At 50.5% G+C, this 15,247-nt stretch overlaps 1 protein-coding gene across 9 annotated transcripts in view; it reads right to left on the reverse strand.

Moving 5' to 3' along the window:
- LOC124001108 (teneurin-3-like) overlaps positions 1–15,247 on the reverse strand; it is a 476,023-nt gene that overhangs the window by 14,376 nt on the left and 446,400 nt on the right. For all 9 annotated transcript variants that reach the window (XM_046307670.1, XM_046307668.1, XM_046307667.1 and 6 more), the window contains 4 exons: positions 9,133–9,287; positions 4,305–4,406; positions 3,946–4,119; positions 3,102–3,712 (listed from right to left, as the gene is read on the reverse strand). In XM_046307670.1, coding sequence (XP_046163626.1) covers positions 3,102–3,712; positions 3,946–4,119; positions 4,305–4,406; positions 9,133–9,287 — 1,042 coding nt within the window. The remainder of the gene's footprint in view (positions 1–3,101; positions 3,713–3,945; positions 4,120–4,304; positions 4,407–9,132; positions 9,288–15,247) is intronic.

Below are 15,247 nucleotides of genomic sequence, written 5' to 3' on the forward strand. Positions count from 1 at the left end.
GGAGAGAAGACATAGAGAGAGGAGAGAAGACATAGAGAGAGGAGAGAAGACAGAGAGAGAGGAGAGAAAACAGAGAGAGAGGAGAGAAGACAGAGAGAGAGGAGAGAAGACAGAGAGAGAGGAGAGAAGACAGAGAGAGAGGAGAGAAAACAGAGAGAGAGGAGAGAAGACATAGAGAGAGGAGAGAAGACAGAGAGAGAGGAGAGAAGACAGAGAGAGAGGAGAGAAGACAGAGAGAGAGGAGAGAAAACAGAGAGAGAGGAGAGAAGACAGAGAGAGAGGAGAGAAGACATAGAGAGAGGAGAGAAGACAGAGAGAGAGGAGAGAAGACAGAGAGAGACGAGAGAAGACAGAGAGAGAGAGAGAAGACATAGAGAGAGGAGAGAAGACAGAGAGAGAGGAGAGAAGACAGAGAGAGAGGAGAGAAAACAGAGAGAGAGGAGAGAAGACATAGAGAGAGGAGAGAAGACAGAGAGAGAGGAGAGAAGACAGAGAGAGTGGAGAGAAGACAGAGATAGAGGAGAGAAGACATAGAGAGAGGAGAGAAGACATAGAGAGAGGAGAGAAGACAGAGAGAGAGGAGAGAAGACAGAGAGAGAGGAGAGAAGACATAGAGAGAGGAGAGAAGACAGAGAGAGAGGAGAGAAGACAGAGAGAGAGGAGAGAAAACAGACAGAGAGGAGAGAAGACAGAGAGAGAGGAGAGAAGAGAGAGAGGAGAGAAGACAGAGAGGAGAGAAGACAGAGAGAGAGGAGAGAAGACAGAGAGAGAGGAGAGAAGACAGAGAGAGAGGAGAGAAGACAGAGAGAGGAGGGAGAGAGAAAAAGAGGGGAGAGAAGACAGAGAGAGAGGAGAAGACAGAGAGAGGGAGGGAGAGAGAAAGAGAAGACAGAGAGAGAGGAGAGAAGACAGAGAGAGGGAGGGAGAGAGAAAGAGAGGGGAGAGAAGACAGAGAGAGAGGAGAGAAGACAGAGAGAGAGGAGAGAAGACAGAGAGAGAGGAGAGAAGACAGAGAGAGGGAGGGAGAGAGAAAGAGAGGGGAGAGAAGACAGAGAGAGGGGAGAGAAAACAGAGAGAGAGGAGAGAAGACAGTGAGAGAGGAGAGAAGACAGAGAGAGAGGAGAGAAGACAGAGAGAGGGAGAGAGAAAGAGAGGGGAGAGAAGACAGAGAGAGGGGAGAAGACAGAGAGAGAGAGAGAGAGAGAGAGAGAGAGAGAGAGAGAGAGAGAGAGAGAGAGAGAGAGAGAGAGAGGGGAGAGAGACAGAGGGAGCGAGACGGGAGAAAAATAGGAAAATAAAGTTATATGGAATTGTTTTAAGAATGTCCTTCCAATAAATATTTAGCTATTTGATTTTGAATTTTAAGACCCCTTGAAATATCCCAAAAAATATTGCTATTAGCCCATACAATCACACTGAATAACAGATTCACTACATGAAACAACAGATAGTCCCATCAAAAATATCAAAAGGCAGTTTGTTCTGAAGTGTCTCTCCTTTATCTGAGAGAAAGATCAGGAAACATTTGTTTGTTTTTGTACATGTATTTAAGGATACAGTCAGACACTGTAGAACTGTAGTCAACGACCTCCTCTGGCATTGTGATGTTGAATAGAGTCAGCGGGTAGCAGGTTGAGGGGACGATGTATGAATGGCTGCTGGTTTGTACGAGGGGATAGGGGTCAGGGTTTGGGTTCAGACTCAGAGGCAGTCTTTTTGACAAGAGCTCTGTGGTAAACGTTTTGGGCTATGGAAGCTGTAGTATGGTGGAACACACTGCCTGGCTAGCTGACTTGGGCCTTTGCTGTCCCATATGGCTGGGAGTCTATTTTGGTACCTGGAGGGAGTGTCAGTGTGTGTGTTTGTGTGTGTCTGAGCTAGCCTACTATCAGATTTAGAGAGAGATGTAGTGACAGCCCTGTGTCTGATGGTGTATGTCTGCTCTGGGAGTAACAGGCACTTTGTGACTCTCTCTGTCTCACACTCTTCTTTATCTCCTCTCTCTGTTCTCCCTCCATATTTCCTCCATGGTGACAGTGGGTGTGGCTCCCAGATGAGCTCTCCTCCAAGCATGACACACACACACACACACTGTATAATTTACAACTATTCCTCCATGTGTTGGAACGTGGTACAGTACAAGGTGAAACGGAACGGAAAGTTTTCTATGAAGATGTCCCCTGAGTTGTGTGGCGTGTGTGTACGGGTATGTGTGTGTATGTGAGTGTGTGTGTGTGACATGGTTTTGCTGAGCAGGCATTGATCAGCTCCTGTCTTACTGATACAGATCAGATGGAAGTGCAGAAAAGATGGCTGCTGGCTCTATAGTATACACACAGCCAATCACTAGATGGTATAGGATGATGAAGGACATCTTCATGCTGTCAGAGTTAGGACTTACGGGACAAGGGACACTCACAAAAAGGGGTACACTGACACTTCCGTACACAGTCTTAAGGGACAACAGTGGGAGAGAGACTTCTCTTATAGCAGCTTTCTGAAACACAACCAGTGGGGCAGTCAGTTTATGAGTCAGATTGTCAGTCAGATAGTCGGTCAGTTTATGAGTCAGATTGTCAGTCAGATAGTCAGTCAGTTTATGAGTCAGATTGTCTGTCAGTCAGATAGTCAGTCAGTTTATGAGTCAGATTGTCAGTCAGTCAGATAGTCAGTCAGATAGTCAGTCAGTTTATGTGTCAGATAGTCAGTCAGTTCATGAGTCAGATTGTCAGTCAAATAGTCAGTCAGTTTATGATTCAGATTGTCAGTCAGATAGTCAGTCAGTTTATGAGTCAGATTGTCAGTCAGTCAGATAGTCAGTCAGTTTATGAGTCAGATTGTCAGTCAGATAGTCAGTTAGATAGTCAGTCAGTCTATGAGTCAGATTTCAGTCAGTCAGATAGTCAGTCAGTTTATGAGTCAGAGTGTCAGTCAGTCAGATAGTCAGTCAGGCAGATAGTCAGTCAGTTCATCAGTCAGATAGTCAGTCAGACAGTCAGTCAGATAGTCAGTCAGATAGTCAGTCAGGCAGATAGTCAGTCAGTCAAATAGTCAGTCAGGATGGAGCCCCAAGTCTTTGCTGGTCAGTAAGTACTACTTACTCATAGAAGGTGGTCCATCCTATCTGTATGGTCTTGGTGGCGAGCAGCCCACTGTTGCCGTGGTAGGTGAACAGCACCAGCTCCTGTCCCTGGGCCGTCAGTGTCTTCAACCCGCCATTGGTCCCGATTGTCAGCCAGATCACCTGGTTGTCCGGGGCAACGATCCGCACCGGCATCCGGTTGGGGTCGCGGCGGATCCTCAAGGTGTTGCCACTACTATCCGTCACGGCTGTAACGTCCTCCTCGTTGCTATAGCTGAAGTTGTACTTGTAGTCCCCGGTGACGAGAGACATGGTGAACTGGTGGGTTCCGTTGGAATCAAACACGTAGAGCTCCTGGGACGACGGCGAGGCCACCTCGAAGGAGCCCGGGCCGGACACGGCGGAGCCCGACGGCGGTTGGTTGCGGCGGACGGCGCGGATGCGGATGTTGCCCAGGTCGGCCACGTAGAGCGTACCGTCGGGCGAGACGACCAGCGAGGAGGGCGAGTTGAGGCGGGCGTCTTTGGCGTAGCCGTCACCCGTCTGGTAGCAGTCGCAGTTGGCGTCGTTCTTGCAGTCGCAGTCGGACAGAGCTCCGGCCAAGGGCGTGATATCGCCGCCCGTGGACACCTACATTTACATGTGAAGTTGAATCATTTAGCAGAACGCTTTGATCCACAGCCACTTACAATCAGTGCAACGAGGGTAAAAACAATGACATAACAATCATTGAAAGATATTCAAAATAGGCTGCAAAAGCAGTGCCAGCCAGAACGACAACAGTACGTTGTTCTTGGTCTTTTTCGCCCTCTTCGTTTGCATCTCATGACATATCATTGTACTATATTACAGGACTATATGACCTGGCGGATGCGGTGTATCTTCTTCTCATCAGTCTCGGCGATGTAGAGCACGCCACTGTAGGAGAGGGCGATGGCGGCAGCTCCCTCCAGCATGGTCTGCACCGCCCGCTTGCCCAGCGTGTATTCTATACCCGGCACCTGGCAGTGCATGGGGCGTCCCGCCACGATGCGCACCTGTTGGGACACAGCAACAACACAAGTCAAAGAGGCGAACAGTATCTTGGCCAAGGCTTATTCAGCCCCAATGTGTCGGTGCATCCTTCCATCTCGCCTTACCCATCATGCATTGTTCCCACTACCAGCATGAACGTATTTGCGTATGTAAAAGAAGTGCTCCTATGTGGGCGTGTGATGGTCACCTGTCGGTTCTCAGTGATCTGCAGCACCACGTTGTTGTCCAGGACATAGATGGAATTATCCATGGGGTTGATGGCCAGAGCTGTGGGCCACTCCAGACGAACCTACAGCAGAGATTAGATTCATTAGGATCCTCATTATCTGACGCCAAGGGAGACAGCTAGCCGTACTGTGGTCCCACACGTAACCAAAAAGACATTGCAGACCCCAAAAACACTGAACAATTTACATCCACTGAAAGGAGAAGAAAAATAAACCAACCAGAACCTTTATTAGCCTGAAGGAGTGAAAACTCTTCGCAAAAGTTCCGTAAAGATGACAGAAACAAACAAATCAACCCACAAAGACAGAACAGATGAGATGTGAGTCTAGTGCTGCTCTGCACCCCCCAAGCCCCCCCTACGCGTCTGGCTGTGACACTGATGAAGAAGGATCCTTTACTTCTCAGGACTTATACATTGTGTGCTCCGCTCTGATTCAATTTAAATCAGCCACCGGGTCATTTATTACATTTTAAAGACAAACACACACACACACACACACACACACACACACACACACACACACACACACACACACACACACACACACACACACACACACACACACACACACACACACACACACACACACACACACACACACATGCACGCACACCCCGACACACGCTCTGCGAAATGATGCGCTCCCTCATCGCCCGAGGGAAGCAACTCTCTGCTGGCAAAACAAAGAGGCGAGAGAAAGGGAGACGTAAACGTTCAAGTTTTATAGTCTCAACGAGACCTCTCTCTCATTCTCTTTCCATCTCCCGGTGGAGGAGCAGGGTATGCTGGCGGACAAAATGTGATGGTAAAGATGATATGAAGAGAACACACACACACACTCCCGCACCCCAGCCCAACCACCCCCCAAAACACACACACTTCTGCACCATTAGTGTGTTGTAGAGCTCCGGGCACAGAGGTAGTTAGGGATCTGCTGTCTTTGACGTCTTCACCTCACCCCCGACCCTGAGTGACCTGGCAGGTTAAGCGCTTCAGCAGAGGACCATTAAAAGCTAATGACGCTTTTAGCCTTTAGCTCGACCACATGAAAGCTCTTCCCTGCCAGTTACAGGCCATACATTATACATGGATAAAGCTGAAATAAAGAGACACTATTTGGGCACTTGGTACCATGCAGTGACTGGAAGACAGACTGTGTTTCTTCCTTCGCCTCTCAAAGTGCTACAAATACTTAACCCCTGCTTTTCCCCCCTGTGGAAATGGAAGTGGAGGAAAGTGAAATGACAACAGAGCATTCCTGTCTATTCAGATGCCCAAAATCGTCAGTTGGTAGCCACTGCAGCGCAAGGCAGAGTTCAATCGTCAACTTCTCAACATAGCTCCTGGAGAGAGAGAGCTGGAGAGAGCTGGAGAGAGAGAGTTGGAGAGAGAGAGCTGGAGAGAGAGAGCTGGAGAGAAAGAAATGGAGAGAGAGCTGGAGAGAAAGAAATGGAGAGAAAGAAATGGAGAACAAAATGGAGAGAGAGTTGGAGAGAGAGAGCTGGAGAGAGAGAGCTGGAGAGAGAGAGAGCTGGAGAGAAAGAAATGGAGAGAAAGAAATGGAGAGAGAGAGCTAGAGAGAGAGAGCTGGAGAGAGAGAGCTGGAGAGAAAGAAATGGAGAGAAAGAAATGGAGAGAGAGCTGGAGAGAGAGAGCTGGAGAGAGAGAGCTGGAGAGAGAGAGCTAGAGAGAGAGAGCTGGAGAGAAAGAAATGGAGAGAAAGAAATGGAGAGTGAGTTGGAGAGAGAGAGCTGGAGAGAGAGAGTTGGAGAGAGAGTTGGAGAGAGAGAGCTGGAGAGAGAGAGTTGGAGAGAGAGAGCTGGAGAGAGAGAGTTGGAGAGAGAGAGCTGGAAAGAGAGAGCTAGAGAGAGAGAGTTGGAGAGAGAGAGTTGGAGAGAGTGAGCTGGAGAGAGAGAGTGGTATAGCCTTGAAAGCACTGAGGCTTTGGAGGGGAATCCCCTCTCTACAGTACAGCATGTGTATGGGAACATTTGATTTAATACCACCGCCATGTTGAGGTGACAGTGGTTGGGGGTTGCAGTGTTTGCTGCCTGTTTTAACTGACACAGAGCTGTCTTCGGTTTGTTTTTGCTCCAGTGAGTCCCAGGCTGCTTGCCAAATGGCACCCTGTTCCCTATTTAGTGCACTATCTAGGGAATAAGGTGCCATTTGGGATGCAACCATACTTCTTCTCCCTCCCTGGCTGGCTGCGCTACACTGTGTCTCTTCCCCATTCTTCCCCCCGGACCCATGGGTACTGCAGATATGTTCCTCTCTGAATAACTCAACTCTGTGTTTCTCTAGGGGACTCTCTCCCTCGCTCTGTGGTTGTGACAGAGGAGAAGAGGATGAGAAGGAGGAGGAGTGAGTCCAAAGAAGAAAGGAAGAGAGAAATGATCTGAGCGAATCTGTCTCTGTCTGTTTTGAGAGACGGGGAATCGGAGGAAGTGAGGTGTAGTAAGGATTGATATAGGGGTAGCTCAGGGCACACACACACACACACACACACACACACACACACACACACACACACACACACACACACGCACACGCACACGCACACGCACACGCACACACACACACACACACACACACACACACACACACACACACACACACACACACACACACACTGATCTAGCAAGCAGTGGAAGGCACAGGGGACTCAGAGACAACACACCAAATACCTGACTTGCCCACACTGGTTATGCTTCACATTAGTTCAGAACACTGTCAATATACTTTCAGTCAGTCAGTCATTCTCTTGGGCTCTCAGTTGGGCAAAAAAACATCAACAAACCTACCACCATCTAGACAGCACCACCAGCAGCCTATCACTCAAGATAACCCACTTCAGTGCTTCCCTAAAGCTCAAAATAGCCCACTCTGATTGGATAATCCAGGAAAAGCGCCTCGTAAAACCTCCAATAGGGGAGGCCACTTTCAGGAACAGTATTATGATTGACACATCCTGTTCCCTCTTAATCCTCGGATGATTCCTGTCTTTCAACAATAAAGTGAGATCCAAACCGGACCCTGAAATACCTGGAGTTGGATTTGGCCCTTAGAAAGAGCTGAGGCTGAGGGCCATAGTGCTGTCTGGGGTTGGGGTCAGTTCCATTTCAATTTGGCAATTCGGGAAGTGAACAACTGTAAAACCTCAATTAGATGCCGAGTTTCAAATAATCACCTGTCCCTTTTAATAGCTGAGCAACTGCACACATTTCAGTAAATAAAAGCCTCTTTCAAATAAACGCCGGGTCGAAATGAATTGTTTACAAGGTTTAATGCTTGATTTTTTACATTGAATAATTCAGTAATGACTCGAACATTTTTGACAAAATCATCAGTTTATATCGCCAGTAAGAAACTGCTAGCCATTGGCTGCTAACAGCTGAGAACTGCTAGCTAACTGACAAGCACAAAAAACAGTCAAGAGCTTCGAGAGTACAGAGCCCTAGAAATCGGCAGAAACGACGAAAATGCACAAGGAAAAGTTTTGAATGTTTTTTAAAATATATATAATAAGACAAAAGAAACGTGACACAGTGTGTAAATGATAAGACATCAGTGCAGGAAATGTGCAAATGAGCAAAAGCTGTGTGCACTAAGGAAATAGACTCAAATAAAAGCCTGTCTCTAATAAGCAACAGTTGTTTTCAGTGATTTAAGCAAATAAAACACCCAGGCTATTATTTAAGTTTAATAGTTTAAAAAACCTTTTTGTCATTGTGTAATTTCAGTTTACTTCCTGAATTGGTTTAATTGAAATGGAATCGTCCCCAAACCTGGCACTGTAATCTACGCCATAGGACAGAGTTCAGCTGTGCTGGTTGACTGGGGGCAGGTTTGGGGTATAGCGAGCGGCCAGCAGGGGGCGCTTTAGGCCTTTAATAAGCACTGCCACTCAGTAGAGGAGAACACTGGTTCTCTCAGATGAGACAACACCCCTGTCAATACTAGCCAGCCACATCATCTACTACAGTCTACATCAAAGAGGCTATATGGACTGAATGTATATTGCCAAATGTATATAGTAAGGGTGACAGAACATAGTAAGGGTGATAGAACATAGTAAGGGTGATAGAACATAGTAAGGGTGACAGAACATAGTAAGGGTGATAGAACATAGTAAGGGTGATAGAACATAGTAAGGGTGATAGAACATAGTAAGGGTGACAGAACATAGTAAGGGTGATAGAACATAGTAAGGGTGACAGAACATAGTAAGGGTGATAGAACATAGTAAGGGTGATAGAACATAGTAAGGGTGATAGAACATAGTAAGGGTGATAGAACATAGTAAGGGTGATAGAACATAGTAAGGGTGATAGAACATAGTAAGGGTGATAGAACATAGTAAGGGTGACAGAACATAGTAAGGGTGATAGAACATAGTAAGGGTGATAGAACATAGTAAGGGTGATAGAACATAGTAAGGGTGATAGAACATAGTAAGGGTGATAGAACATAGTAAGGGTGACAGAACATAGTAAGGGTGATAATAATAATAATATAATATAATATATGCTATTTAGCAGACGCTTTTATCCAAAGCGACTTACAGTCATGTGTGCATACATTCTATGTGTGGGTGAACATAGTAAGGGTGATAGAACATAGTAAGGGTGACAGAACATAGTAAGGGTGATAGAACCATGTTTGTATATGTATGGCTCTGAACGATGACTCAGGACCGCCATTAAGATAAAGTGAGTCCAGCAAACACTGGAGGTTTGGTGTGTGTTTGTGTTCAGGTGGATGCCCCTGTGTGCATGTGACCCACCTGTCTGATGTGCATGCTGGTGTCACAGGTCAGGGGTCGTGCTGAGGTGAGGTCGTTGGAGCCCAACAGGGTGGAGATGATCCCGTTACGATCCACCTTCCTGATCATGGTCCCGTCTACGAAGTAGATGTATCCGTTCTTATCTACCGTAATACCTGGAGTAGTGGGGCAGAGAGGGAAAGTGATGAGAGGTAAGAAGTAGATGTACCCGTTCTTATCTACCGTAATACCTGGAGTAGTGGGACAGAGGGGGAAAGTGATGAGAGGTAAGAAGTAGATGTACCCGTTCTTATCTACCGTAATACCTGGAGTAGTGGGACAGAGGGGGAAAGTGATGCGAGGTAAGAAGTAGATGTACCTGTTCTTATCTACCGTAATACCTGGAGTAGTGGGACAGAGGGGGAAAGTGATGCGAGGTAAGAAGTAGATGTACCTGTTCTTATCTACCGTAATACCTGGAGTAGTGGGGCAGAGAGGGAAAGTGATGCGAGGTAAGAAGTAGATGTACCTGTTCTTACCTACCGTAATACCTGGAGTAGTGGGACAGAGGGGGAAAGTGATGAGAGGTAAGAAGTAGATGTACCCGTTCTTACCTACCGTAATGCATAGTAGAAGCAGAGAGATGGAGACTGAGATATTTGGATGTACAGTACACATACCTGCGTACGTGCACATTCAGTACACATTCAGTACACATTTACACAGACATACTATACGCAAATACACACTCCCGTGCACACGCATGCGCGCGCACACACAGCACTTGCCAGCCTGTGTATGTACAACGTGTTCGTGTGGCTTGGGCATTTTTCAGGTCACTGCAGAAGGAAGCACCCGGTGAATAATTCACATTTTGATGTCTAGTAGTGAATTATTTCACAGGGCAGAAGAGGAAGGGAGGAGGGAAAATAAGACATTTTCAGAGCCGTCTCTGCATTTTAAAACCCCCCAAAATAGGAACAATAGAATAAAATCAAATCAAATGTGTGAATCCATAACTGTCTCTATTTTGGGGACGAGAGCCTAGAAGAGAGGAGAACGGGAAGAAAACACCCATGTTTCTGGTGGGATGGAATGAGAGAGAGGGGGAGGGAGGAGCAGGGGGGGGTTAGTTAATCTTCACTTCACATCCAAATGGATGAGAAACAGACTGTTGCTATGGTTGCGACAACAGCGGCTAAAAGCAACTTCTCTCCCTCCTTTCTCCTAGTGTGTGTATCGGAGGAGGGTCCGCGCTCCTGAGGCGGTGTGTTCACCTGCTCCACTGCTGATCCCGTAGGGAGGGGGAGGAGGGGGTGAAGGGGAAGGGGGCGGGGGAGGAGGGGGTGAAGGGGAAGAGGGATGGGGAGGGGGAGGAGGTGAAGGGGAAGAGGGATTGGGAGGGGGAGGTGAAGGGGAAGAGGGATGGGGAGGTGAAGGGGAAGAGGGATTGGGAGGGGGAGGTGAAGGGGAAGAGGGATGGGGAGGTGAAGGGGAAGAGGGAGGGGGAGGGGGTGAACGGGAAGAGGGATGGGGAGGTGAAGGGGAAGAGGGAGGGGGAGGAGGGGGGTGAACGGGAAGAGGGATGGGGAGGGGGAGGTGAAGGGGAAGAGGGATGGGGAGGGGGAGGTGAAGGGGAAGAGGGATGGGGAGGAGGGATTGGGAGGGGGAGGTGAAGGGGAAGAGGGATGGGGAGGGGGAGGCGGTGACGGGGAAGAGGGATTGGGAGGGGGAGGTGAAGGGGTAGAGGAATGGGGAGGGGGAGGAGGTGAAGGGGTAGAGGGATTGGGAGGGGGAGGGGGGGTGAAGGGGAAGAGGGATGGTGAGGGGGAGGGGAAGAGGGATGGGGAGGGGGAGGAGGTGAAGAGGGATTGGGAGGGGGAGGGGGGTAAAGGGGAAGAGGGATGGGGAGGGGGAGGGGGGTGAAGGGGAAGAGGGATGGGGAGGAGGTGAAGGAGAAGAGGGAGGGGGAGGAGGGGGGTGAAGAGGAAGAGGGATATGGAGGGGAGGTAAAGAGGAAGAGGGATATGGAGGGGGAGGTGAAAGGAAGAGGGATATGGAGGGGGAGGAGGGGGTAAAAGGGTAGAGGGAGGAGGGGGGTGAAGGGGAAGAGGGATGGGGAGGGGGGTGAAGAGGAAGAGGGATATGGAGGGGGAGGTGAAGAGGAAGAGGGATATGGAGGGGGGTGAAGGGGAAGCGGGATATGGAGGAGGGGTGAAGGGGAAGATGGATATGGAGGGGGAGGTGAAGGGGAAGAGGGATGGGGAGGAGGGATTGGGAGGGGGAGGTGAAGGGGAAGAGGGATGGGGATGGGGAGGGGGAGGCGGTGACGGGGAAGAGGGATTGGGAGGGGGAGGTGAAGGGGTAGAGGAATGGGGAGGGGAGGAGGTGAAGAGGGATTGGGAGGGGGAGTGGGGGTAAAGGGGAAGAGGGATGGGGAGGGGGAGGGGGGGTGAAGGGGAAGAGGGATGGGGAGGGGGAGGAGGTGAAGGGGAAGAGGGATTGGGAGGGGAAGGTGAAGGGGAAGAGGGATGGGGAGGTGAAGGGGAAGAGGGATTGGGAGGGGAGGTGAAGGGGAAGAGGGATGGGGAGGTGAAGGGGAAGAGGGAGGGGAGGGGGTGAACGGGAAGAGGGATGGGGAGGTGAAGGGGAAGAGGGAGGGGGAGGAGGGGGTGAACGGGAAGAGGGATGGGGAGGGGGAGGTGAAGGGGAAGAGGGATGGGGAGGGGGAGGTGAAGGGGAAGAGGGATGGGGAGGGGGAGGTGAAGGGGAAGAGGGATGGGGAGGAGGGATTGGGAGGGGGAGGTGAAGGGGAAGAGGGATGGGGAGGCGGTGACGGGGAAGAGGGATTGGGAGGGGGAGGTGAAGGGGTAGAGGAATGGGGAGGGGGAGGAGGTGAAGGGGTAGAGGGTTTGGGAGGGGGAGGGGGTGAAGGGGAAGAGGGATGGTGAGGGGGAGGGGAAGAGGGATGGGGGGGGAGGAGGTGAAGAGGGATTGGGAGGGGGAGGGGGGTAAAGGGGAAGAGGGATGGGGAGGGGGGGTGAAGGGGAAGAGGGATGGGGAGGAGGTGAAGGAGAAGAGGGAGGGGGAGGAGGGGGGTGAAGAGGAAGAGGGATATGGAGGGGAGGTGAAGAGGAAGAGGGATATGGAGGGGGAGGTGAAAGGAAGAGGGATATGGAGGGGGAGGAGGGGGTAAAAGGGTAGAGGGAGGAGGGGGTGAAGGGGAAGAGGGATGGGGAGGGGGTGAAGAGGAAGAGGGATATGGAGGGGGAGGTGAAGAGGAAGAGGGATATGGAGGGGGGTGAAGGGGAAGCGGGATATGGAGGAGGGGTGAAGGGGAAGATGGATATGGAGGGGGAGGTGAAGGGGAAGAGGGATGGGGAGGAGGGATTGGGAGGGGAGGTGAAGGGGAAGAGGGATGGGGATGGGGAGGGGGAGGCGGTGACGGGGAAGAGGGATTGGGAGGGGGAGGTGAAGGGGTAGAGGAATGGGGAGGGGGAGGAGGTGAAGAGGGATTGGGAGGGGAGGGGGGTAAAGGGGAAGAGGGATGGGGAGGGGGAGGGGGGGTGAAGGGGAAGAGGGATGGGGAGGGGGAGGAGGTGAAGGGGAAGAGGGATTGGGAGGGGAAGGTGAAGGGGAAGAGGGATGGGGAGGTGAAGGGGAAGAGGGATTGGGAGGGGGAGGTGAAGGGGAAGAGGGATGGGGAGGTGAAGGGGAAGAGGGAGGGGAGGGGGTGAACGGGAAGAGGGATGGGGAGGTGAAGGGGAAGAGGGAGGGGAGGAGGGGGTGAACGGGAAGAGGGATGGGGAGGGGGAGGTGAAGGGGAAGAGGGATGGGGAGGGGGAGGTGAAGGGGAAGAGGGATGGGGAGGAGGGATTGGGAGGGAGGTGAAGGGGTAGAGGAATGGGGAGGGGGAGGAGGTGAAGGGGTAGAGGGATTGGGAGGGGGAGGGGGGTGAAGGGGAAGAGGGATGGTGAGGGGGAGGGGAAGAGGGATGGGGAGGGGGAGGAGGTGAAGAGGGATTGGGAGGGGGAGGGGGTAAAGGGGAAGAGGGATGGGGAGGGGGGGGGTGAAGGGGAAGAGGGATGGGGAGGAGGTGAAGGAGAAGAGGGAGGGGGAGGAGGGGGGTGAAGAGGAAGAGGGATATGGAGGGGAGGTGAAGAGGAAGAGGGATATGGAGGGGGAGGTGAAAGGAAGAGGGATATGGAGGGGGAGGAGGGGGGGTAAAAGGGTAGAGGGAGGAGGGGGTGAAGGGGAAGAGGGATGGGGAGGGGGGGTGAAGAGGAAGAGGGATATGGAGGGGGAGGTGAAGAGGAAGAGGGATATGGAGGGGGGTGAAGGGGAAGCGGGATATGGAGGAGGGGTGAAGGGGAAGATGGATATGGAGGGGGTGAAGGGGAAGAGGGATATGGAGGGGGAGGAGGGGGGGTGAAGGGGAAGAGGGATATTGAGGGGGGTGAAGGGGAAGAGGGATATGGAGGGGGAGGTGAAGAGGAAGAGGGATATGGGGCGGGAGGTGAAGAGGAAGAGGGATATGGAGGGGGGTGAAGGGGAAGAGGGATATGGAAGGGGAGGAGGGGGTGAAGGGGAAGAGGGATGGGGAGGGGTGAAGGAGAAGAGGGGTGTGGAGGGGGAGGAGGTGAAGGGGAAGAGGGATATGGAGGGGGAGGAGAGGGAGTGAAGGGGAAGAGGGGTGGGGAGGGGGAGGAGAGAAAGAATGGATGGGAGAGGAGGGGTGTTAAAAAACCCTGCCGCATTCCGCCATGACCAGCAAGCTAATCAAAGGAGAGACAGATGAAGAGAGGAGGAGGATGGAATGAGAGGAGGAAGAGGGAGGGAGGAGAGAAGAGGGGGAGGAGGTGATAAGAGATGCTGAGTGGAGAGGGTGGGATGAAAAGAAGGGAGAATAGGAGAGGAGTGGCAAGGCTGAGAGGCGGCATGTTGGAAATGAAAATACTCTCGCTCTCTCTTCTCTCCATCCCTCTCTCTCTCTCTCTCTAAGCCATCTGGTGCTAGCGACGGCTCGCTAACATTTATTTGCATTTCTCTACTCTCTCTTTCCCTCTCTCACACGTTACCGCCCTCCTAATGGTCTTCCCACTCGCTCTCTAACTGCAGTTTAACAGGCAACTGTGTGTGTGTGTGTGTGTGTGTGAGAGATAATGTGTGTGTGTGTGTGCGTGTGTGTGTGAGAGAGAGATAATGTGTGTGTGTGTGTCTAAAGGCCCTCTCCATTAAAATCTAGACTAAAAGCTTGTGCCTGCCAAAATCTCCCAGCTACTGCTCAGCCACCTCTCACCTCATTACCGCCGGGGTGTGTGTGTGATAGTCACACCTGTGGGTTACAGACAGGTTTTATGGGGGCTGGCTGGTGCGGCGGGACAGACAGACTGACAGATTGCCTGAAGCGGAGTGTTGGAGGCCATACTAAGTGAGTATGTGGGAAGTTTCTGTCAGTCTGAGTCTGTGTGGTTATGTTCTAATGCCATGGTAGTATAATGGTAGCATAAAGGTAGTATAATGGTAGCTTAATGGTAGTATAATGGTAGCTTAATGGTAGTATAATGGCTACATAATGGTAGTATAATGGTAGCATAATGGTAGTATAATGGTAGCATAATGGTAGTATAATGGTAGCATAAGGGTAGTATAATGGTAGCATAATGGTAAAATACTGATAGTATAATACATTTACATTACATTTAAGTCATGGTAGCATAATGGTAGTATAATGGTAAAATAATGGTAGCATAAGGGTAGTATAATGGTAGCATAATGGTAAAATACTGATAGTATAATACATTTACATTACATTTAAGTCATGGTAGCATAATGGTAGTATAATGGTAAAATAATGGTAGTGTAATGGTAGCATAATGGTAGTATAATGGTAGCATAATGGTAGTGTGATGGTAGCAAATGGTAGTATAATGGTAGTATAATGGGGATGGAAGCTTGCCGGGTAAGAGTGCTAAATCCTTTTACCAAGAGCTGGTCTGTTTTTCTCTACAGGGAACTGTGCATGAATTATATGCCAGACCATATAATATGTGTCTGTGTCTGTGTCTGTGTCTGTGTCTTTGTCTGTGTGTCTGTGTCTGTATGTGTGTCTGTGTCTGTGTCTGTGTGTGTGTCT

Source organism: Oncorhynchus gorbuscha, linkage group LG17, assembly GCF_021184085.1.
Source record: "Oncorhynchus gorbuscha isolate QuinsamMale2020 ecotype Even-year linkage group LG17, OgorEven_v1.0, whole genome shotgun sequence".
In the NCBI taxonomy this organism is placed as follows: domain Eukaryota; kingdom Metazoa; phylum Chordata; class Actinopteri; order Salmoniformes; family Salmonidae; genus Oncorhynchus; species Oncorhynchus gorbuscha.